At 43.8% G+C, this 25,437-nt stretch overlaps 1 protein-coding gene across 5 annotated transcripts in view; it reads right to left on the bottom strand.

The window, feature by feature from the left end:
- The window catches only part of STXBP2 (syntaxin binding protein 2), a 40,272-nt gene continuing 14,835 nt past the window's right edge, over nt 1-25,437 (bottom strand). For 2 of the 5 annotated variants that reach the window (XM_020796331.3, XM_072990344.2), the window contains exons 2-19: nt 22,250-22,299; nt 20,817-20,898; nt 20,379-20,455; nt 19,564-19,642; nt 18,863-18,966; nt 17,060-17,208; nt 16,567-16,651; nt 11,260-11,390; nt 10,997-11,104; nt 10,571-10,628; nt 7,980-8,045; nt 7,684-7,764; nt 7,361-7,499; nt 6,916-7,022; nt 6,366-6,461; nt 2,939-3,024; nt 1,903-2,060; nt 1-872 (exon numbers count right to left, since the gene is read on the bottom strand). In XM_020796331.3, coding sequence (XP_020651990.1) covers nt 793-872; nt 1,903-2,060; nt 2,939-3,024; nt 6,366-6,461; nt 6,916-7,022; nt 7,361-7,499; nt 7,684-7,764; nt 7,980-8,045; nt 10,571-10,628; nt 10,997-11,104; nt 11,260-11,390; nt 16,567-16,651; nt 17,060-17,208; nt 18,863-18,966; nt 19,564-19,642; nt 20,379-20,455; nt 20,817-20,898; nt 22,250-22,299 — 1,736 coding nt within the window. In that variant the 3' untranslated portion in view covers nt 1-792. Of the gene's footprint in view, nt 873-1,902; nt 2,061-2,938; nt 3,025-6,365; nt 6,462-6,609; nt 6,629-6,915; nt 7,023-7,360; nt 7,500-7,683; nt 7,765-7,979; nt 8,046-10,570; nt 10,629-10,996; nt 11,105-11,259; nt 11,391-16,566; nt 16,652-17,059; nt 17,209-18,862; nt 18,967-19,563; nt 19,643-20,378; nt 20,456-20,816; nt 20,899-22,249; nt 22,300-25,437 lie in introns of those variants that run through there. The other 3 variants (XR_013541966.1, XR_013541965.1, XM_072990345.2) reach the window with 2 other exon arrangements.

Raw genomic sequence — 25,437 nt, 5'->3', positions numbered from 1 at the left:
TTGTCTCAGTGTACCATCTTCCATTTATCCTCATGATACAAACTGGTTTACAGAGTAGACAAGATGCAGACAGATAATCTTAATTTTCACATTTTTTTCCTGAAGAGTGAGATTCTATAGCAGAGCCATACAACTCATGTGATTCAAATAGCACCTACCCCCACTTTCATATATATGCATCTTCCCTGATTGGGTAAAAGTAGCAATTATTCCTATCTTACACCAGGTGTCAGTCAGTATAGCTGCTAGGCACACCATGTTGGGCACCCAGCAATGCCCATTGCGCTTCATGTTTCCCTGAAGGTAACAAGTGGGGATGAACAGTCTGGAAAATGTTTCCCCAAAACAATAACAAAAGCAATTTCCAGGAGTCAATCACTTTGCAAAGGCAGAAAGAATCAGAACCTCAGACATACATCTAAGTGCCAAAGGAATTCACTTCTTGGAATTCCTCCTCACCATCTGAAGGAGCAAATAACTATTGATGGTGGGAGGTGGGCGGGGGGGGAAGAAAGAAAGTATTTATATTCTTCAGGGCCCCATCAGGTGGGGAGGCAAAAGAGAGGAAAATAAAGTGCAACCAGAAAAATCTCCCCCACAGAAAGAGATATGGGACCCTCAATTTTGACTTGGATATTTGACTAGGCCCTTCCAGTATCGAGCTCATTAAAGACAAAGAAGCAAAGACTGGTGTATGAAAAAAGGAAGGCATCTTGTAGAGGGAAAATGGGGATTATCTGGGCAGATAAATAGAACTGCTGTCAGGAAGTCTCTTATGGGTTGGAGGCGGGTTTAGTGCTTCGGTGGCATCTGCGGAGTCAGATTCTGCACATCTTCTAGGAACTGCTTTGGAGTCAGGATGTGGGAGGAACCTGTATGAGGGAAAAGAAAGAAGGGCAGGTGTTACTAAGGGAGCCCATAACATCCAGGCTGCAAGAACCAGTTATCCTATATGAACATTTCGAGAGAGAGCAGCTTTCCTTGTCATCCCTTCTTAGCATGTAGGGGGAAAAGGTGCTGGGGTTAGGATGCCATGTGCCACCTGGATAGCTGTGATTACGCAGTCTGTGTGACTCTGTTGCAGAATGTGTGGCATTGCAAAGACTCTGCCATCACCATCAGTATTTGTATATCACTTGAATTGGTTTTTACTGAATATTATACCGGATAATATAGATAAGACAAAGAGTTATCTAGTTATACATATAGTTATAACAGCCAGAGCTAAGAACTGGAAGAACTCAGAGATACCGAAGCAAGAGGAGCTCTTGGAGAAGATTTGGGAAGCAGCAGAGATGGACATTTTATCAGAAGTGTTGAAAGACTGTCCAATACAAAAGGCAACTGAACAATAGGATTTACTATATAAATGGTTTGAGTCAGTAGCTAGAACTGGACAAAGATAGAACTAAACTAAGAGGTACTGTAACTGCAAGTAGAAATCTGGAAAGGCAATCCAACTGTAGAAAGGTGAAAAGTGGACTTGATATTGTAACACAAATAACAGGATTTGATGACAACATATTTTATGTTCTCCTTCTCCCCCAGCCTTTTTTTTTGTCCATTCCCCTTACCTTCTGTACCCCTATCCCTAGTTTTTTTAAAATATATATTTTTAAAAAGTATTTGTATATCACTTTTCACTCCCCAAGTCCTGGTGATTAGGAAAGTTACTTTCAGATGTGAATCAGCTTCCTACTGGTATGCTTTTCTGGTTCTCCTGGTCAAATGATCTCCCTCAAGAGTCACGATACACAATCAAGTCACTCATGCCACCAGACTAAGTGAAGCAGCATCCCTTTTCCCCCCTTGATGGGCACTTCCTATATCAATGACTCAACTACGTGATTTTGACCTTTAAAAGCAGCTTTGCCGTGACCGCTCCCTGAGCAGCTCACTTACCAATCAGCACCTCCCACTTCCCCTCCGTGGCCTCCGTGACTTCATAGGCACAGCGCATTTCAGACATTGTAACTCCACCCAGCACGTACAGAATGAGGCGGGGCCCAGTCCGGTACTCAGTCGCCGTCTTTGTCTTGTGCCAGTGACCAAAGCGTGCACTGTGGAAGAAAGAAGTTGGTAGGCAGAGGGCACCAGCCCCAAGGAGGTTGCCTAAGAGTTGCAGTTGAGACGAAGTACCATCGTCTTGCACTCAAGCGTCCCAGCAACATGGGCAACCTCAGCCCTGTGAGCAAACAATAGTTTCTCCAAGTGGATGTTTTTACATAACGGGGTGGGGATGGGGAGAAGCTTTAGAAAAGTCCTCTATAAATAGAACAGATGTCAAACAATAAAAAATTGAAAATTAAACACACACACAGGATTAATTTGGAGAAAGAAAGCTTTCACAGTTTCAGGTAGACCTCTATTGTTCTCTCATGTTGTATTAAGTTCTAGTGTTCTCTCTGGGTATTACAAAACCATGCCATGCAACCTGTTGGAGTCCACAAAAGAGGATCTTAAGAGCATTGTACTGCCCTTCATCTTCCCCCAATTCTCCCATATACAATCCTGCTGATCTACCTCTTTTACTCTTGCACACAACACTATCCTCTCAAGGTATCTGGGCACTATCCCTCCTTCCCTCACTCTGGAGCAGAGTCAGTTCCACTGTGTATTCTGCAACAGCAGCTCAAGATATGTCTACTGTGTTATGGAGTGCATGCCTTTAAGCACGAACAGACATGACAGTGTTTTCCAACAAAGCTCAGAAGGAGAAGCAAATGCAAAACAAACAAACCACCAGGTTTTATCTGATTATTTCTCAGTTGGCTTAGACTGGTTTCTGCCACTGCTTCCTGAAAATGCTGCTGTTCTCAGAATCCTTCTGTTCCCCACACATTACTTCTTCCCCGCCAAAAAAGCACTGTGAAATGAAAAACTGGAAGGTAGATGCAAGCCCTGGACTGTTACGTGGGGCAAGGGCTGGAAAGCTCACCTCACAGCAGTTTGAGTGCAAGGACCTGGGGCTGGGCAAGACACGTAGGGCCACGACGACTTGTCTAGCTTGTCCTCTACGGCATCCTGTGTAAATATGAGAAGAGGGGAAAAACTGATCAGCCCCCTTTCTTCTTATGTTGCTACAAGTACATAAGCTGTTTGCCTCATTACACAGTTCAATCTGACTCTTTAAACAGGGAAAGACATATGGGCCAAAGAGTAAAAATGGAACCACTCAAGAGTGCTGAGCAAAATGGAAAAGTGAATTCTATCAGGGTCTGCCTGAAGAAGTGGGCTGTATCCACAAAACCTCAAAATGGAATATATTTCCTAGTCTTTAAGTTACCATAGTACTTTTGTTTTTGTTGTAATTGAAACAGGCCATTCATTCATTCATTCATTCATTCATTCATTCATTCATTCATACATACATACATACATACATACATACATACATACATACATACATACATACATACATACATACATACATACATACATACATACATACATACATACATACATACATACATACATATCCTACCTTTCTTCCTGAGGGACTCAAAGGGGCTTACAAATGTCTTTAAAACACCAATATTAAAGGAATTACAGATTTTAAGATTAATTATTAAAAGGCACAAAATAAAACACCATTAGAAAATGTTTTAAAAAACACATTAAAATATAAAATAGCAATTCACCTCTTAAAACCCTATCCTCGGTATTTACATAATAAAAGCTTTTCTGAAGAAGGAGGTCTCTGCCTTCCAGCAGGGGGACAGAGGAAAGGGGGCCAGCCTGGTCTCCTGTGGAAAGGAGTTCTATAGCCTCAGAGCAATCACCAAAAAAAACAAAAACAAAAAAAACCCTCTCTTGTGTTTGCACCAACCATGCCTATTGAAGGTAGTGGGGTTGACAAAAAGGCCACCTCCAAAAAATCTTGAAAGCCAGCGTAGTGGCTGTTATGGAGAGATATGGTCCTTCAAATACAGTACTCTGGAATAAACTCATTTAGGGCTTTATAGGTTGAGAGCAGCAATCTGAGTGGACTAGTAGCCAGTGAGGTTGTTCTAACAGGGATTTTCTGAGATCTGGCCTGAAGTCTAGCATCCTGTGAAGTGTCTGGACATTTTCCAAAGGCAGTTTCATGCAGAGTGCAGCACAGTAATCCAAATGATTTGTCACTAAGGTATGTGTCACTATAGCCAGATTTTTCAAGAAATTTTTCAAGTTTTAACTGTGCTAATGCACGCCTGACTACTGCCAAGATCTGGGCATCCAGACTCAAGAGATGAATCCAGAAGCATGCCCAAGATGAAAATCTGAGTTTTAGGGGGAGCATGACCCCATCCAGGTTTAGGTCCAAGTGTGAATCCCTATTCTCTTATCTGCCTTTGACTGACCAGGAGCACATCTGTTTTGTTTGGGCTACGCTTCAGCTTCTTTGCCCTTGTTGAATCCATTACTGACCCCAGACTCAGGTTTAGGACTCAAATGACTTCCCTGGGATCAGAAGGAAAGGAGAAACAGAGTTGAGGGTCACTAGGGTATTGGCGGCACCAAAGCTCAAAATCCTAGACAACCTCTCCCAATAGTTTCATCTATGTGTCAAACAGCATGGGGGACAGAACAGAACTCTGAAGGACCCCACAAGCCAATGGCCAGGGCATCAAATAGGAGTCCCCCAGTACCATCTTCTGAGATTGTCTCTCCAGGAAAGGCCAGAACCACTGTAAAGCAGTATCTCTAAGTCCCCTCCCAAAGAGACTGCCTGGAAGAATATCATGATTGATGGTATTGAAAACACCAGCAGAATCAACAGACACACACATACACACCCATCCAATTCTTGGTGTAGATCATCCACCAAGGCAATCAAAATAGTCTCTGCCCCATATCTGGACCTGAAATAGATCTAGATGCACTCTTAAAACTTCTGTCTTGTGGTTATTACAGTGTGATCTCTCAGAGATACTCAAAATGTTTTGTGTGGTCATCTCCATTTTCCACCCCTAACCAAAGTTTTAAAATAAGAAAAAAAAACATAGATACAGCAGTGATAAACTATAGAACGGTAGCAAGTACAGTGGTGCCTCGCTTAGCAATTGCCTTATTTAACGATGTATTCGCTTAGCGATGAGGCTTTAGGAGCGATCTTGCGCTCCGTTTAGCGATGTTTCCAATGAGGGAATTTCACATAGCGATGTTCGGGACCTTGCTCCACTTAGCAATGACAGTTTAGGTCCCCCTGTTTCGCTTAGCGATGTTTTTGACAGCTCCGTTTTCGCTATTTTTAAAAGGTGTTAAATTATTTTAAAAGGGTTTAGGGTGCTTGAAATCGTTGGTGCACTTAATAAACCCTTTGTTAAACTATTTTGGCTTCGTTCTGACTCTTTTTGAATTTTTGGTGATTTTTTTTCTCCCCCACTGAAATGCATTGGAAAGGTTTCAATGCATTCAATGGGGGAACCGCGTTTCGCTTAGCGATGTTTCCTATGGCGATTTTCGCTTAAGGACGGCAATCCGTTCCCATTGGAATGGATTATCCAGTTTTCAATGCATCTCTATGGGAAAAGTGTTTCGCTTAGCGATGTTTTCCCATAGCGATGTTTTTTGGCACCAATTAAAATCGCTAAGCGAGGCACCACTGTATAAGACAATATTATCTGCATTCCCTCCACTTCACTACAAATACAAATCTGTAAGTGGGCCAGGGTGACAACAGAAGTCTCCCTCAGAAGCACTCAAGAGTTGATTCACCCTCCACTGCCAAGTGAAGTAATGCGTAATACCCATTTGCTGCTTCAAAATTTCCCCTCTGGAATGGAAGCATCATTGAAAGCCAACCCTTACATTTCCCCCCCCCAGTACAAACAGCTCAGAGGCAAGCAGGCTGGCTGCGCAACAGGTCTGGGCTCTACGACAACATGGAAATGCTTCATCACAGGGACTTTTAGACTAATCCTTTGTTGACTTTTTATAGTAGGAGCTTAATGTTTTGTGCAGCTTAGCTCGCACAACTCCATGGAGTTGGGTGGGCTGGATGGACAAAGGGGCCTCTTGATTGGATTAACTCTCGGGCTGGAGCTGAGTCAATGGCCTTTCCCCAAATCCTCAGAGAAGGGCAGTACCAAGAGGAACAGTCCGGGCAACATATCCAGGCAGACAAGGGCAGCCCGACCCAGTAAAGCAATGCAAGCCACAAATAAAATCCCTTCCTCTCCTGTGAGATGCAGACAGAATGACCACAACACAAGATCACACTTGGAAGTAAACAAATATGGGAGTTCTCGTCTCAAATATGGGGCTCGAGTGCAAGAATGCCACAGATGCTATCTGTTGTTAGAAATTCTGCGGCAGGCGGCACAAAATCTACCTGTCTACCTCCCTCTACTTCCCCATTCCTCTGTGCCCTCTCTGGGTACCTCCATGACATCCTTAAGAACAGGGACCCATCGAGAGAGCTGGTATGTAGGCTCCAACCGCACTTTCCTCACAGGTTTTACGAGTCCACCAGGCTCCTGTTAAGAGAGGACTGAGTTAGAAAAGGAAGAAGGAAGAAAGAGGAGACAGGATTCCTTGAAGGGATGCTGTTGGTGTGGCAGGGACAGGAGAGGAGGAGAGACATTTAGAAATATCAGGCGCTGGCAGGGAGAAGCAGTGGCTTACCTGGTTCACTTCAGCTGCTCTGCCGAAGGGGACAGCAGGAGGCAAAGGAGGAAAAAGAACAGAGAGTGGATTGAACAAAGCTTGTGAGAGAGAAAGAGGGGGGGGTGCACCGAAGGGCAGCTGCCTGCCTCCCCCCCCCTGCAGAGAAGAACCCCACCCCAGTAGAAAACAACTTCCAAAACAGCAGGAATCCCAGAGATTACTCACAACCTTCCATGAATTGCCACCTGCCCTCACACTACAGTAGCAAGCCAGCTGCAGCTGCCTTGGCCTAGGAGGTGAGAGGAAGCACAGGGATGTAAATACCTCTGGCATGAGGGCGGCACCCAGTAAGTGCATGTTGTAGAGGATGCCCCTCTCTTGCTGTATGTTGGCATGCTGGATGAGCTTGGTAAGGTTCTCCTCTTTGATGCCTACGTGGAAGGGACACAATTCACAGGTAAGATTCCTGTGCCCTACACAGCTGTACACATCAGTCCCCTCAAGCACCTATACAGGATGTTACCCAGAATGGAGGCAGAGAAGGAGTCACAGGCTCAATGGAAAGAAAAGAAACCAGTCCTGTGACTTCAAGACAACCCTGAGTTTCAGCTTTGTTCACAACCGCATTAGGAGAACCGGGTCTTGGGGAAAAGTTATCTGAGCAAAGGGAGTCTGAGAAAGGGAAGAAAAGGGTGCGAGGAATCTGCGCCTTCCTTGAAGTGGAGCCACCCCAGGCCCTGCAGCTGAGGAAAAGCAGTTATGGAGTTACCATTCTGGAGGAAGATGCAAAGCAGGATGATGCGAATCTTATCTAATGGCTCCACGTTGTGATCTAGAACAATCGGCACAATTGTCTGCATAGGGTTTTTGACTTTCTGCCCTTCAACGTCTGCGCCCGTGGCCAAGTCCTGGATGGAAAAAGAATAATCAGACATTCCCCTCTGCTTGGTTATTCTTGGACACCCCAAGATAAAAGCACAGGATCCACCAACTACACAACTGACCAACAAACTGGACCATGCTATGCATATGCCTAGCCTGAAATGGGCCCCGTGTCCAGTTTGCTTCCCAGTGAACTTTTAATGTGCTCACCTGCTCCATGCTGCATAGCTTTTCCACTGTGCCCTTGAACGCATTCATGCAATCCTCGGTCAGGTGCAGATGTGTGGCATACTGCAACATGAGGGAGAGGAAAGAATGAACTGTTTGCTCATTAGCCAGACTTTAGCTTGGCTAGTTGATGCTGGATTCTCTCTTTTATGATGGTTTTGAGAGTTGTTTTAAATGGAGTTGCAGTTGTCTTGAGGTTCCCTTAAATAATGTGGAAAGTAAAAAAAAAAATTAACCTTATCAACAAACAGGACAGAAAGCAAGCCGTTGACTCTCACCATATTAAGTTCCTTCTGGTACTGGGGCATCTTCTTCAGGATTTGAGACAGGTCCTTAAGGTTGGCCTAGAAGGGAAATGGAGAAGTCACTGTACAAAACAGACCTAATTCCCAACTCATCTTGATAGCTCTAAAAGATAGGCAGCTGACAGGTCCCAACGCTAAGAATTGGACCAGAGGAGTGTGTCCCTGATGGTTCTGCTGGATCTCTCAACGGTTTTGATGCCGCCAAACATGGTATCCTTTCTGGGATGGGACTTGAAGGCAATATTTTACAGTGGCTCCGGTCCTTTGTGGAGAACTCAGAAGGTGATGCTGGGGGACTCCTGTTTGACACCCTGGCCCCTGGCCTGCAGAGTCCCTCAAGGTTCTGCTTTAGCTCCTATGTAATGTAACATCTACATGAAACCACTGGGAGAGATTATCTGGAGTTTTGGGATTCAGTGTCACCAATACACAGATGGCACACAACTCTGTCTCTCCTTGCCATCTAAACCTGAGGAAGCTGTTTTGGTCCTAGATCAATGTCTAGTATCAGTAATAGGACTAGATGAGGAGGAATAAACTGAAACTTGATCCAGACAAGACAGAAGTGCTCTTGGTCAGTTGAAAGGCAGATAAAGGAACAGGGATGCAACCTGTGCTTCTGAAAACACAGGTGTGCAGCTTGGGTCTGTTCGTGGATTCATTTCTAAGTCTGGATGCCCAGGTTTCACAGGTATGCATTTGCTCAGTTAAAACTAGAGTGTCAGTTGCATCCTCTCATGGAGCAGGCTGATCTGGTCACAGAGACACATCCCTTACATCTCGATGGGATTAGAGTAACACGCTTTACAGGGGGATACCTATAGAAAGTGTCAGGAACTTCAGCATGTCCAAAACACAACAGCCAGATTGCTAAATGGGGCTGGTCACAGTAATCCCATAATCCCCCTGTTACAGCAGCTCCATTGGTTGTTGATCCGTTTCTAAACAGAATTCAAAGTGCTGGTTCTAACCTACAAAGCCCTAAACAGCTTGGGTCCAAGCTATTTAAAGCAGTGGTCCCCAGCCTTGGGCCTCCAGCTGTTCTTGGGCTACAACTCCCACAAGCCCTCACCACCACCTCTGCTGGCCAGGATTTCTGGGAGTTGAAGTCCAAGAACATCTGGAGGCCCAAGGCTGGGGACCACTGAAAGCACTGTGTTTCCCACTATGAGCCTGTTTGGATGTAAAGACCATCAGGAGAAGCCTTTCTCCCAGTCCTGCCACCTTCACAAGTGTATTTGGTGTGTATACAGTATTGGTGTGGAGACTCTTGCAGAGTGTGGGCAGCATACGATCGATCGATCAATAGATAGATATATATAGAGAGAGATAAAATACCGTGTTTCCCCAAAAATAAGACAGAGTCTTATATTAATTTTTGTTCCAAGAAAACACATTAGGGCTTATTTTCAGGGGATGTTTTAATTTTTTCATGTACAACAATCTACATTTATTCAAATACAGTCATGCCATCTTCTTCTGGTTGCTGCACGATGGTAAAGGGTGGGGTTTCACTTAACTAGGGCTTATTTTCAGGTTAGGTCTTATTTTCGGAGAAACAGGGTAAATAGATATATGAGAGAAAGCCTTCTCGTTTTGCTGCTCCCAGACTCTGGAACTCCCTCGTACAGGAGGCTAGGCTGGCCCTCTCTTCACTGTATTTCCACAAGCATGCATAAACCTTTTTCTTCAGACAAGCTTTTCCTGAGTGACTGGCTGCCTGAGTGAGGTTTTTAAATAGATTGTTGTATTATACTGCTTTGAATGTGTTTTGGTGTTGCTTTTGTTTACTGTTTTTTTTTTTAGTATGGTGTTTGTTTGATCTTTTTTAGTGTTTGTATACTCACTTTTGTTAGCTTTAAATGCTATCTTTTAATGATGTAAGCTGCTTTGGGTCCTTTTTAAGCAGGAAGGTGAGATAAAATACATTTTAAAATATATAAAATAGACAAATGCACTCAGTTAAACCTGTCCAGCTAGTGCCTCCAGCAACATGCTTGTTTCAGAAATCAAACACCAATTTGCCTGTTTCTGCATCTCACAGACGATACCACTTTGCCCCTTGCCCAACTCCTTTGGCTTTCATTGTGGTAAAGCTGCCTCCTGCTGCTCTGCCTAGAGCAGCAGGTGGGGAATGTGGGGCCCTCCAGATCATGGTGGGCTGCGTCTCTTACCATCTCTCACCACTGCCCACACTGACAGGAGCTCCAGCCCAGCAATATCTGGACAGCCACAGATCATCTAAACCAGCCTAGAAGGTCCCTGTCCTCATGTACTCAGGTGCACTACTCCCACATCTGCACCCATCCCTGGGATAATTAACTGTTTTCTATGATAGGCAGCATGGTAGGATCTTTACTCCAATTGCAGAGAGGTTCTCGCTTTAAGAAGGTGGAGGAGACCTAGAGAATGGTATGAAGGCATGTATCGCAGTCAGACTGCTTGGACTGAACCAGTCTGGCCAGGACACTGTTTCCTGGGGCACTGCCTGGAGAACCCTCTGTAAATCTCCCTCAACTTCCTAGAGAGAAAGAATGGAAAGACAGGCACTCAACAGATCTCACCTTGTCTGTGGTAAGCCTCTTGCTCTCGCAGAAGGTACGCAACAGCTCAGTCACTTTCCTGTGGAAGGAATGTATATTTAAACCCTGATCTGGAGGGGAAAAAAGAAGGCACGGGGTTCCCACAGAGGTGATTCTCGGCCCCTACATCCTAATTCTGACAAGCTATGGACGCAATTGGCAACCCAAACCTGAACTGGGAAATGCAGCTAGAATTACCAGAATGGCTAACTTCAGACACACCAAGGATAAGTTGCATCGAGTGTCTACAGAGGCTGTGTGTGTGTGTGTGTGTGTGTGTGTGTGTGTGTGTGTGTGTGTGTGTGTGTGTGTGTGTGTGTGTGTGTGTGTGTGTGTGTGTGTGTGTGTGTGTGTGTGTTAGAGAGAGAGAGAGAGGGAGAATAGGTCATGAGCAAGGATGGTTCTCACTTGGATACGTCGGCAATGTGCATGTGGCGCAGCTGCACCCACAGGTCATCGTCATCATCCAAGAGTACAGCTTTTTCCTTTGAGTCACTGATGCCCGTGGATTCATACCTGGGTGAGATGGCAGAAAGCAAGAAGAGAGCGGGGGGAAAAGGATTGCTAAGACATATGCATGGCCGCTATCTTAGTGGGGAGGCGACACCCTCCTCCTCCTCCACAGACTTCAACCCTGGCTGTCCCCCCCTCCCCATACGCATGGCTCTCACCGGTAAGTGTTGCTTTCAATGTTGAGCAGGTCATAGGCCATGGCCTGGAAAGTGAGCTCATGCAAAAGTGGGGACACCAGGTCGTAGCTCCGGTCTACAATCAGAAGCTGTGAGCGAGATTTGTCAGGCCCCTGAGGACAGCCACAGAGAGAAGAGAAGAGAAGAGGGAAGACATTAGACAGATGTCCCTTGTTTTAGTGAACAACAACAATAATCATCACCATCATCATCTTAGAACTGCAGAGCTGGAAGGGAGCCTGCGGATAATCAAGCCCAGCCCCTGTCAAGGAGGCACAGCAAGGAACCAAACTTCCAGCTTTTGGCTCCACAGTCAGAGATCTAAACCAATGGTTCTTAACCTTGGGTTACTCAGGTGTTTTTGAACTGCAACTCCCAGAAACCCCAGCCAGCAGAGCTGATGGTGAAGGCTTCTGGGAGTTGCAGTCCAAAAACATCTGAGTAACAAAGGTTAAGAACCAGTGATCTAAACCACTGAGCTATTGTGTCTCATTGCTTCCCCAAACTAAGTAGCCTGCGGGCATCCCATGAATATTATCTACAGCATGCTCTCCACTGTTTTAAGAAACCCCTATGAACATACAAGTTATTCATACTACAGTCTTATACCTATTTATCTAGGAGTGAAATAATTGTGTCACTTGTGAGTAGACATCCATGGGGTTGCGTTATTATTCGTTTAATGCCAGAACTGCTGTAGGCACTCAGTAACAAAGAGGGAGAGCATACTTTCAGCTTCCTCTGCCCTGCTACCCCCTCTCACCAACTGGACTGTTAGTAGCTACCAGATGCGTGCAAACTCTTCAGCGTGCTTATGGAGGCAGGGGTGGCATGGGGGTGGACAGTCAGCAATGCAATTATTGAAATGCACAAAATCCCATCTCAATTGACAGTGCACAATCCTATTAGGGGAGATGACTCAACTCAAACACGTGAGGCCATGCAAACAGAAAAGAGAAAAAGGCAGTCAATATGGAGCAGGGGCGGACTATTCTCTGCCTTGATGCCATGGGGTAGCATGTGTGGAGACCCCCTGTATATAATTTCAGGGAACTCTTATTAACCTGTGAGCAGAACAAGCTGAAAGTCAGAAGAGTATATACTGCATATCAAAGTTATGTTCCCCGATTGTGGAAAAGTACACAACACAGGGTGGGGGCAGAGAAGAACTCGGTGCCAGCATTTGTTCCTTTTTTTCATCATGAAAAACTTCACTTTATGCAGTGTGGAAATAACACATTACAAATAATGACATTACCTCTAGTATGCTGCTTTTAGGGGCAATAAAGGCAAAGAATATATTATTATTTTTGGGGGGGATTCCAAAACATGTTCTAGAAACTATTTGTTTGGAAAATAATGTGATGTAAAAAAGTAACAATGTAAGAACACTTTTAAAAAGGTAAATACATTACTTTTTTTAGTGCAACAAATGAAGTTTCTTCATTACCCTTAAAATGCCACTGGGGAATCATTTGGGAGAATTTATGGCCCTATTTCTAAGAGTATTTTTTAAACTGCAAAAGTAATGTGTTAGCAATGCGCTCTTCATGTTTTACTTTTTCAGTCACAAATAACACTAATAAACTGCTCTTTAAAAACAATAGGTAATGAATTATTTTTGAAAACGAATATTCGAAGCTCCAGTTGCACAGATGTAATAGCAGCAACTTGGCAGTGAAACAGACAATCGTCTCGAATGTCAAACCTCATTCTAGGCTTTCAAATCATAGGAGCAAACCTCATTTTGCAGCAAGACTCAAAAGCTGCCCAGAATGAGGACAGCAAAAAAACTGTCCTCATAGGTGTGTAAGACTATAGTGCAGTGCATCCTTCAACAAGCAGGTGGCACTATACATGCACACATAGAGAGACAGAGCAGCTCCCTACAGAGGTATGGATGCTTTTTTTAATGGATGAATCCTAGAATTTGATATACACCCCAGTTATACCAATTTGGCCATTTCTTAGATCATTTCATAATTTTCCGTTCACATCATGCACAGCCAACATTGATTCATGTGTCCCAGCAACTGGTTTATTCCCCCCTCAACAAGAGGGGTGTGTTAAATTGTACTGATAAGGTATTGCTTCATTCCTTACTATTTCAGCATGTGTGAATGTTGCTGTAGATTTATTTCCTTTGCAAAGGGGTCGGGTTTTGGGATGCTGTGGCTACTTCATAGCCACTGCACTTGTACCCCCTTCCTCTTTTAAAGGGATATCAATAAATCAACATGAATACATTGCTTGGAATGGAACAGCTCGAAGGAGACAGCCTCCCCCCCCCACCGCTTGCAGGTGGAAGAGGTCTTGAAACAGCCACATTTCCTGCTTTGAATTTTTTTAAAAAGGGGCTGTAGCATTAACATCTACATTCTCTCTTTTAAAAAACCCTGCTCTTCACAATATGCTTCCTCTCCCCGATGTTGTGCAAAAGGGAAAAGAAAAATGAAAAATATGCAGAGAAATAAGGGAAAGGGGACAAGTGGGTAAAGGAGGGAAGGGAAAAGGGGAGAAGGACATCTTCTGTTATTTTTAAAGAAAAGGTCAAGGGGGTGCCTGATTGCTTCAAGAAACCATAGAGAAAATGAATCAATACAAAATTAAAGAGCAGTGTAGCCATCTATAACAATTCAAATAGTAATAAATGAATTGATGCAGTTAAAAACAATGTCAATCCTCCTGCTGATATATATATATCACGTGACTGCTGAAAAAATGTATCAATACAACAGAGGTATGAAAAGAATTGATGTAACTGGGGTTCTTTTCTCACATGTGATCGAGTCCCTAGACGGCTGCCAAAACAGAAAATAACCCAGGGGAACTTTGGCTGTTTTTAACAGAAACCATCCACCGCTTCAGAAACCACAATACTGTATCTACTTCAACCTGAGGCCTCTAGATGTTCTCACCTAATCTAAAATATTTGGAGAACCACAGATTAAGAAGGACAGGCTGTTTGATAGCTTGAGAAAAATGCACCTATAATTTATAGGTCCAGGCAAATCCCCTCAGCACTGGTGTCTAGGAGATATCAACTCAATGACCTGAGTCAAACTTCTGCCCCAGCCTCAGAGTACCTGAGGAGAGCTACCTGCTGTTCTTATTACCTGCAAAAGAGATACATACAGTGGGGTCTTGACTTGAGAACTTAATCCGTATTGGAAGGCGGTTCTCAAGTCAAAAAGTTCTCAGGTCAAATCTGCATTTCCCATAGGAATGCATTGAAAACCATTTGATCCGTATCTGCTCTTTTCCGTCCATAGAAACTAATGGGAAGCTGCTATTCTGCCTTCGACCACTAGAGGGGGAATATTTTGTTTCTTTTTTTCTTAGGTCAAGAAAGGTTCAGGGAAGGCAGGGAAAATACAGTCCAGGCAGTCTGAAGACTGTCTCCCAATCCACTCTCTAAACGCTGGGAGGAGTGAGGAAGCAGACAGGCACCCTTTTCACTGGCCAACAGTTAACTGAAAGTTCACATTTTGCACTTTCCCTGCCTCCCACGTGGGTTTTTTCAGTTCTTAACTCAAATCTAAGTATGTAAGTCAAGTCAATATTTTCCTATGAGAGTGGTTCTTAAGTCAAAATGTTCTTAACTCAAGCTGTTCTTAAGTCAAGACCCCACTGTACAACCCAGAAGCAATGCTATTCTCACTGCAACCCATTAGAAGAGATACTGATGCTAGTCACAAATGGTATCTTACTGTCCCTGCCCTGTGAGAGAACCACTGTTTATTAGCATAATTACTTTAAAATCAAATAATTCTTGCCTGCGAGAAGCGCAACTGATAGCCATACTTTGGTCTAGAAAGGAAGGCTCTCCGTAAGTGTCATGGATAGAACTTGGAAAATGTCCTGCTTTGGATTACAACTCCCCGATTCCCCAGTCAGTCTGGGGGAGTATGTAAGCTGTAGTCCAAACAAGGATGAGTTTCCAAGCTCTACGTCAGGGATTTGGTGCATGCAGTGCCCTTGCAGCACTGGATCCCCTAAACGTACCCATATTTCACACAAAGAGTTTTAGGGTTGCTTGTTTGTGGGGGGTTTTTGGGGATTTTTTTTTTTTTTGGATCAGTATCTCCCCATGTGCCCATAAGGACCTTGGAGGGCAGCACCATGTGCTGCTGGCGACGTCGTTCTCTGGCCATGCCAGCAAAGCTGTGGAACAGGATACTGGTTACTCTTTGACAAACTATTTAAAAAGGGAAATACCCTCACAAAACCAGTCTTTTCTAGGAGCACCGGTAGGCCTGACCTGTTTTGAACATGGACCCGGGAATATTATTAAGAACGCCCAGTGTGGCCAAAGCAATATCAAAAGCCTAACTGAAGGTCAAATGCTAAGTTTTACTTATAACAGGCAATGAACAGAACTTCTCCCCACCTTTCTCTCTCTCTCTGTCTCTCATTTGTATCCTGCTTTTCTTCCCCCGTAGGGACCTCAAGGCAGCTTGCAGGGACTCAAGGCCATCTTGGTGTTCTCACAGTAAATATCAGGAATATTCTGGTTTACATGCAAACCAAATGGCACTCAGGGTAATGACCTGTGTTTTGTTTCCCAGTCTAGAAACTAAAATGCCGCACTGGGAAGCTACGTTGTCGTTCATCATTTAGTCGTGTCCGACTCTTTGTGACCCCAGGGACCACAGCATGCCAGGCCCTGGGAAGCTACAGGTAAGATCAAATTAACAGTCCTTTCTCATGAGCAGACGTGCTTTAATCTGAGGTGGGGGAGAGGTTTTGGCCTGGAAGCCAAATTTCAGTTTGGGAGGGAATATATTCTAGCATTGAGAGAAGTCAAAGGTAATACTAGATGTAATTCTGACATCACATTTCCACACCAACCACACAAAACACAATTCAAACCAATGCACGTCTGTCCAGGAGTGGGCCCTAATGCAAACTGCACATTGGGCTGAAAAGCACACACAGTCAAAATGAAGTAAGAGTGTTGTCAAAGACAAGGTGTGAGAGACTCTTCCTCTTTAGGACCAGAAGGACAAGAAGTGCTCAGGTTTCACAGCCCATTGTCCATTCATCATTCCGCAGGAGGTCAGCCATTCCTATCCTGACCCAACATGCATTTCATTCCTGTGTCAAAGAAAACCACTTCTGCATTCTTCTAATTTTCAAGAACGTTTCCCCATATCTTTACAGCAACTACCACTCTCATGTTCAGCTTGTGAAACACCAGCATCAGGGGGTTTCTGAGATGGCATCAGAGCAGCTGGCCTTGCAAAGGAATGCATTTTTCTCGTAAGTCCAAAGCACTCTGGAGCTCACCTCTCCCATGGTAGGGTTGTCTGCTTTGAAGGCATTCAGCTTGGCTAGCACGGCATGGGCCAACAGGCAGCAGTCTTCAGAGCCACTGTGGCAAAGAAACATAGGGCTGTTCAGGAGCAACACTTCCAGTGCTGGATCACAGGAGTAAAACTAAACTGAACACAACAAAGGATGGCTCTTCTCCTAGGAATGGGAAAGCCAAGACAAGATGTTCAGGAGGAGAACCATCCCTTCCCATAAACTAACTAGTTTCTCAGTCTCAGTAGAATGTATCTGGCAACAAAGCCCCAAATTAAGCCATTGGTGAGCCAACCTGCCCCACTTGAACAATAAAGAGCAAGGCACTGTCTCATCCCATAATAGATAGGCAGCCTCTTATTATGGCTCTTGCAATTTCTCTGCACTGCACGATGCCCTCATACACCACATGCACTCAGAGTTACCAGCCTCCTCCCACCTTTCCTTCCATGTACAACAGGACCATGACACTAACTTCCTGTAGCGAATGGAGGGGTATTCTTTGAGGGTGTCACATAAGGTGGCAATCTGCTCTGCCATCTTCTCCAAGTGATTGTTTTTCTCTTCCTTGCACTGCGGGCTGAAAAGATGGCAGAAGCTCTGCGGGTTATCCAGACAATACACCTAGAGAAAGCAAGTGACACAGTGACAGAAGGGCAAGGGTGATCCCCCACCCAAAAAAACCAACAACATTAAAAAGGTAGTGAATACTGGTACAGAGGAAATGTATCTAGCAATGGAAACAGTGCCCTAGCAAGCTGCAAGAGAACCAAAGAGGGGCCCATTACTTAAAGAGCAAATGTCACAAAACAAATGACATATTTCTGAAGAGAGCTTCTTCCGAGCCGCCACCACTGCAGCTGACAACCACGTGTCTGGATTGTCAAGAAGCACAAACCAAGAGTAGCCCCCCACCCCAGATCTTCAATGAATCTGATAACAGCCTCCTCATTTGGGACAACAGGCAACCAGCCCAGGAAAAGAGCTAATTCTTATTTGTGCATTCTGGATATGCAATACTTAGAAGTCATTAAAGGCTGCTAACTTCTTGTTTTAGGGAAGCCTATAATTTACCTATTGTTATGCTGCATCCTATCCTGACTGCAAGGTAATCTGTGATTAGCATTATTACTACAGGCTCTTTGGGACTACCATTCATGTGCAGGGAATATTAGTAGAATAGAGAGTAATCCAGTTCCCTGTTTTGAGGTGCTGAAGCTTAACCAGATACAATACAGTTTGATAAAGTATTCTTGGCAGAAAAAATCAACTACTAAGCCATTGTTGCATACTCTTTTTTGTTTGCTTGCTTGTTTTAAGTCTAGAGGTTGACAGGTGTCAGCTGCTTGAAAGGAACAACATGATCAAGTCCTCCAAATACTTGAGAACAAACTCTGGGTTGCTTCACTTGGAGCACAGATTTATGCCAGGGTTACATCTGGGTAACTGTACAGATATGATGCTGTTCTCAACAATTTGCTGGAGTGACTCAAATCTGACCTCTCCAGCCAATCTGTATGTACACTAACAGAAATTGTCACAGTGGTATGCAAAAGTCCCCTTATACTTTCTTTCTGCAATGGTCTGGTAGGTAATCTTATATTAGCGCAATTGAGGACAAGTCATCATATGAATTTAACTATACAGCTAAAACAAAATGGCTATCTGCCCTCAAGGCTAAAAGAAGATGGTTTATTCAATCTCAAAATGTGAAGGGTAGAGGAAAGGGTAGAAAGTTTTCTACCAGTACAAGTGAACCATGGTAAAGTGTATACAGTGGTAGGGAATATAACATGGGCTGGAACAGTATACAGAAATATCAGTGGTGTGATACTATATCTCTTCTGTTCACTATATTAGCATGCTGTTGCTTAGACAATTCTTGTACCCAGCTTATTCCTGCTTAGGGAGTGTGCAAAGGACCAGAGTCTAGCTATTGCATACATATTCACTGCCTAGGCTGCTAACCAATTCTTCCCACTGACTGAGATGTGGTCCATGTAGAAGACCCCACATAAAGGCTGTGGGATATACACCTTACTACATACACGGGAAGCTCCTATTACATTCTACAAAATACACATAGGATTCCTTCTCAGGTTGATACATCCTACAAAAAGATCCTTATTCTTTCCTCCCAGAAAGACTCCCAGTAGCTCTGTGTTCTTTCAGCTGTGGTGATATCTCTCATCTGGCAGCCTACCTACAAAGTCCAGTGAAAGAGAAAACAAAAGGCTTCTACACAGAGCTTCTACCCTCCATTCACACTTCTCCTCACCTGTGACTCATAAGGAAGGAAGGCAACATTGATTTCCTTGAGTGTTTTGATGGCTTTGATGATTCGGGACTTGCTGAGCTCATCAAAGAGGTTGTCAGGACAGGCTGGAAGTCAACAACAGGACAGAAGTCACACTCATTCTTCCTCACAGATGACCCACTATTATTTCTGCTCATTCACTCTGCTGCACATCTTTTTCCTGCACAGTAATAGGCCCACAGTGACAAGGAGGGAAATAAAAGGATTCTAACTTCACTTCCTGCCCTAGAACTAAAGGTCACGGTGAGCACTTAGGGTTTTTCTTTACTGCCCCTCAAACCTGTCATAACAAACTACAAGTAGGCCCCAGAAACTCACAAAGAAGACGCTGAAAAGAACTCAGTAATCAAAACCACAGTTTTTTCACAGAATCATCCACCTTCCATATTGCCATGATACGCTGGAAGCTTCTGAGAGCCAGAAATGTACTGAAGATGACCCCACCATCCCCAAACTCTACTATTAGTATCTCATTGAACTGCCTAATGGTATGACATGTGCTTTGACCATCAGCCCAAGATCTGCAGATAGAAGATAGCTTTCATCAGGATGACCCTCAACTTAGATAAGCATATATCTCAAGGAAAAACCTATGGTACCCAAGTCAGTATAAAGGGGCCTTCTTCCTAAGGGCACTATTCAGAAGCAATTTGTGAACTTACTGTCAGTGAAGAAAACATGAGCAGCTTTGTATGTGAAGGTGGGAGTGCCTTTGAAGTCATTTATCAGAGCTTGCACTGACTATAAGGAGAAAACAGTTCATTAACAGCAGTTATTTATACACATATCTAAGTTTCTGCCACTGAATCATTATCACTCTCATAAGAGAGAGGCAGCTGAATTACAATTCTTTAGAAAATTCTAGCCTATTACCAGAGATTTCAATAAACTGGGATGGCAGACTTTTATCAGACTATGTGCCTTAATCATTTCCCCTCATGCCAGAATGTCTGAGCACTCAGCAAGATTTTTATGAATGGCCACTTGACCAGTGTTAATTGTACAATGTCCCTGTTGTATGGTAATTTCTGCATTTCTGACTGGTGCCCATGCATTCTGCATTATGTACCTGAAATTCTGAAAAACATGCCATGCATCTGATGAAATCAGTCACAGTTCAGAAAAATTCATAAAATAACAAAATTGATAAGTCTTCAAAGTATTGCAGGAGTCTTTCTTATTTCTTCCACTACCCGAACTCCCACCACCAGTTTCACAGAACCACAAAACTGAAGAGCTATAAAGGGTCCCGAGGGTCATCACCTCCAAACTTCTGCTCCACTTTTCCTCACCTTGTCTTCAAGAAATACTGTAGCACTTCTCCACTCATACTAGGAATCTCTCCTCATGCAGAACAAGCAGTCAGGGAATTCTCTAAGGAACTACAACTGGATTTTGTCCTGCTGTTGTCAAGTGATACCTGGCAGTGTTTCACCGATTCCATGTCTGTTCAAATATATCATGCTTAAGGACCTACCGTCTCAATGGGGCTGATCAAATAGATGGCTTCCAGGCTGGGGAGGGGCTCTCGGCGCTTATTAATATCTTCAATAACTGAATAAGATAAACATATGTCAGATATCAGGATTTGGGATGAGAAAGAGAGGACAAAAAAGAGTGGGACTGAGAAATTCCCAGAGCTGCATTTTATTTGGGTGGTGGGAGAGGAAAGGGGGCTCTAAATTGATATACAAACCATGAGGATAAAGATGTGACAAGAAGCAGACTGTAGGTTTGCCAGCATAACATTAAACAGCAATGTGCAGATTAAGCTTACTTTGGGCTGACATATTTCTGAGAAGGCAAGTAAAGAGTTAGTGCTCAGGAATAGATGGCAACATGTCTCTCATTGTGCTGGGAACTTCTGCTCAAATGATTAAGGAAAGCACCACAGGATCTGGCCCAAATTACTCACTTGTGATCCCTTCAGCCAAAAGATCTGACATCTTAAAACAAGAAGAGAGAATCCGTGTGCTGGAATGGTCCACAACAAGCACCTGCAGGGAGAAAGATGGAAAAAGCAGTGGAGAAGAGACAACCTAGTGTGGTGCAATGATTAGATGTGATGGAATGGACCTTGAGAGATCCAGATTCAAGTGTCCATTTGACCACAAAACTCAGTGGGTCATTCCCTTTCTGCATAACCAGCTTCACGGCTCGCTGTGAGGGGAAGAAGACAGCCATGTATGCTGCTTGAGCATATCCTGCATTGCTCCCCAGTTTCACTAACTCTCTTTCCAACGACTTTTCAAACTGTCAGAACTGAAAAACTACTTTTGTTTTGGTCTTATCCCACTTATTTTATATCCTAAAATTCAAAGTGAATCCAAAAGTAACAAGCAGCTGGGGTTGTCTTGAGAGTCATCTAAGAGTTGCATAACTTGCCACAGCTAATTATGGCTATTTGTTAGGGGACAGCTCATGATCATGCATGACCAGAACAGGCCCTAGCACCTCATCAATTAAGCATGGCAAATTACATGAATCTCACATCAATATTTCTGGAATTATTTAGTATAGAACTCTGGCTTCCTTCCCAAAAATATCCACTGCTAGATCAGCTAGAACTTATAGTCAACCTAACTTGCAAAGACAGGAAATTCATCATGCATGTACTTTTCACACTCATGCATGTACGTTTCACACTATGTTGTAATTTCAGAATCATGAAAATCCCACAGAGGAAGTTATAGAAAACAAAAACCTTCTCACTTGTATTGGACATATTGTTCCAGGTGGCACTGACTCTTGCTGATATCTGAAGCTTGCTAGCATAACCTACCTTTCATGTTAATACCATATACATTTAGGCATACCAAAGATAATCCCTCCTTCCCTCCCACTTACGGATGCAGCCTACAGGAGCAAAACAGATTGGTAGCAAGATGGCAACACTTTTAACTCTGAGGAAAAGAGCCAAGAAACAAGTGTGTAAGCACTATAGAAGCTATTACATGCCCTTGTATAAGCAACAGAATAAAGCTGAGAGAATAACTTCTTTGATCTGCCTGTAACCGGTGATTTCATGGCTGAGCTGGCCCCTAAAACCACCAAATGTTATGGGAAGCCCTACAAGGATCCTTGATCACCACAGTGAGCAAGGCAGAAGACATGGTAAACACACAGCCTCCAGAACAAACAGACACTTGCTGTTCCAAAGGAAACCTGGCAGAGAGGTGATCTGAACGAATGATATACACAGCAGAGCCCAGTGGAGATGCAAGTCATTTTTATTAGTTCTTACAGCTTCTCATAACCCACAGAGATGCAAGATGCATGTCTGGAGGCTGGAAGAAATTTATAAACAATATACAACTTTTTCCCCGTTTCCCCAAGAACCTTTTTTACCTTCCATTCTCCTTCCTTCTTCATGCTGCGGATGACATCATTCAGAATCTCTGAAACAAGAAAGAGAATTCCACATTAGCCCTGAAGCCTCTCCTGCTGTAGTTGGAATAAAGTACATCTAACCAGGCTCAAGGTAGAGAATGTTCCCTCTGGTGTCCCCAGTGCAGATAATTTGAATGGGTTCCAACGAACAAAACCTGCCTTTGCTGCTTTCACAAAGGCAAAAAGTGATGGCATCTGTTTGGTTTCACAGCCCTATCCTGCTAAAGCAGACATAGATACAGTAACAGTGGCCCTCCAGATCTTTTCAAACTGCAATCCTCATAATTCTTCAACGCTGGTCTGCTCAGAGTTGGAGGCACAAATCATTCTGAATGCTACAGGAGCTCACCCTGTATGCAAGAGTGAGCTGCTGTATGCTAAAGAATCACTACCTGGGCATGAGACATCAAGCAGACATAATGGACCAACATACTCAAGGCAGAGAAACCAGAGACATAGCATTGTTAGCATGGATCACACAACAGTCAAAATGCTCCACGTCTACATAGCAAACACTTCTGACAAAAGGTTTGGGTTAAAGACCTCTTGTGGATAAGGAAGCAAAGTAGTGAGTGATGTGCCATGCTTGCACAGAACAAAAAAGAGAACAAAGATTTGACTTTAGTTCGTTCCACAGGGGGGAAAAAAGCTTCAGTATCCCAGTTCTTTGTATGAATCCTTCTGAAATTACTGGAGTTCAGATCAGAAATCAGGAATCCTCATTCTCACCTTCATCTATCTGTCTCCCACTTGATGCAGCACAAGTCTCCCCCCCCCCCCCCCGGGATGAAGACAAGTGCCAACAGTCCCATTTCCTAGTGTATGTCTGACTTCTAATTGATAAATGGTAGGAGTTCCTCTGTGTTTCCTTCAACACAAGAACTGTATTTAAAATGAAAGTGAAGGACAGATTTAAGGAGCTAGATTTGGTGGATGCAGTCCCTGAAGAACTATGGACGGAGGCTCATAACACTGTACAGGAGGCAGCAACAAAAACCATCCCAAAGAAAAGGAAAGGCAAGAAAGCAAAGTGGCTGTCCAACGAGGCCTTAGAAATAGGAGACAAGGGAAGGGAAACAAGATGCAAGGGAGATGGGGAAAGTTACAGAAAATTGAATGCGGACTTCCAAAGAATAGCAAGGAGAGACAAGAGGGCCTTCTTAAATGAACAGTGCAAAGATATAGAGGAAAATAATAGAAGGGAAAAACCAGAGATCTGATCAAGAAAACTGGAAATATTAAAGGAAAATTCTGTGCAAAGATAAATATGATAAAGCAGTGGTTCCCAACCTTGGGCCTCCAGATTTTTTTGGACTACAACTCCCAGAAGCCTTCACCACCTCTTCTGCTGGCCAGGATTTCTGGGAGTTGAAGTTCAAGAACATCTGGAGGCCCAAGGTTGGGGACCACAGTGATAAAGGACAAAAATGGTAGGGACTTAACAGAAGCAGAAGACATCAAGAAGAGGTGGCAAGAATACACAGAGGAATTATACCAGAAAGTTCTGGATGTCCCAGACAACCCAGAAAGTGTGGCTGCTGACCTTGAGCCAGACATCCTGGAGAGTGAAGTCAAGTGGGCCTTAGAAAGCATGGTTAACAACAAGGCCTGTGGAGGTGATGGCATTCCAGTTGAACTATTTAAAATCTTAAAAGATGATGCTGTTAAGGTGCTATGCTCAATATGCCAGCAAGTTTGCAAAACTCAGCAGTGGCCAGAGGACTGGAAAAGAACATTCTACATCCCAATCCCAAAGAAGGGCAGTCCCAAAGAATGCTCCAACTACCGTAAAATTGCACTAATTTCACACGCTAGCAAGGTCATGCTCAAAATCCTCCAAGGTAGGCTTCAGTAGTATGTGGACCGAGAACTCCCAGAAGTACACACTGGATTTCGAAGGGGCAGAGGAACTAGAGACCAAATTGTTAACATGTGCTGGATTATGGAGAAAGCCAGAGAGTTCCAGAAAAACATCTACTGTACCTCTGCTTCATTGACTATGCAAAAGCCTTTGACTGTGTGGACCACAGCAAACTATGGCAAGTTCTTAAAGAAATGGGAGTGCCTGACCACCTTATCTACCTCCTGAGATATCTATATGTGGGACAGGAAGCGACAGTTAGAACTGGATATGGAACAACTGATTGGTTCAAAATTGGGAAAGGAGTACGACAAGGCTGTATATTGTCCCTCTGCTTATTTAACTTATATGCAGAATACATCATGCAAAAGGCCGGACTAGAGGAACCCAAAGCCGGAATTAAGATTGCTTGAGGAAATATCAACAACCTTAGATATGCAGATGATACCACTCTGATGGCAGAAAGTGAGGAGGAATTAAAGAACCTCTTAACAAAGGTGAAAGAGGAGAGTGCAAAAATGGTCTGAAGTTCAATATCAAATCTCCTGGCAAATCAAAGGGGAAGATATGGAGGCAGTGATAGATTTTATTTTCTTGGGCTCCATGATCACTGCAGATGATGACAGCAGCCACAAAATTAAAAGACACCTGCTTCTTGGGAGGAAAGCGATGACAAACCTAGACAGCATCTTAAAACGCAGAGACATCACTTTGCCAACAAAGCTCATAATCAAAGCTATGATTTTTCCAGTAGCGATGTATGGAAGTGAGAGCTGGACCATAAATAAGGCTGACTGCCGAAGAATTGATGCTTTTGAATTGTGGTGGAGGAGACTCTTGAGAGTCCCCTGGACTGCAAGGAGAACAAACCTATCCATTTTGAAGGAAATCAACCCTGAGTGCTCACTGGAAGGACAGATAATAAAGCTGAGGCTCCAATACTTTAGCCATCTCATGAGAAGAGAAGACTCCCTGGAAAAGACCTGGATGTTGGGAAAGTGTGAGGGCAAGAGGAGAAGGGGACGACAGAGGACGAGATGGTTGGACAGTGTCATTGAAGCGACCAACATGAATTTGACCAAACTCTAGGAGGCAGTGGAAGACAGGAGGGCCTGGCGTGCTCTGGTCCATGGGGTCACAAAGAGTCGGACACAACAACTAAACAACAACAACAGGAAGGTCCTCATGGATTAACAGAAAGCTTTTCCCCCAGCGGAAACTACAAGGCAGCCTCTTGAGCTATAATGCCCAAATAACTGATGAAAAATAACAAATCCAAACATAT

Source organism: Pogona vitticeps, chromosome 2 (assembly GCF_051106095.1).
Source record: "Pogona vitticeps strain Pit_001003342236 chromosome 2, PviZW2.1, whole genome shotgun sequence".
NCBI lineage: Eukaryota > Metazoa > Chordata > Lepidosauria > Squamata > Agamidae > Pogona > Pogona vitticeps.
This window is presented reverse-complemented; position numbering and strand designations above follow the sequence as displayed.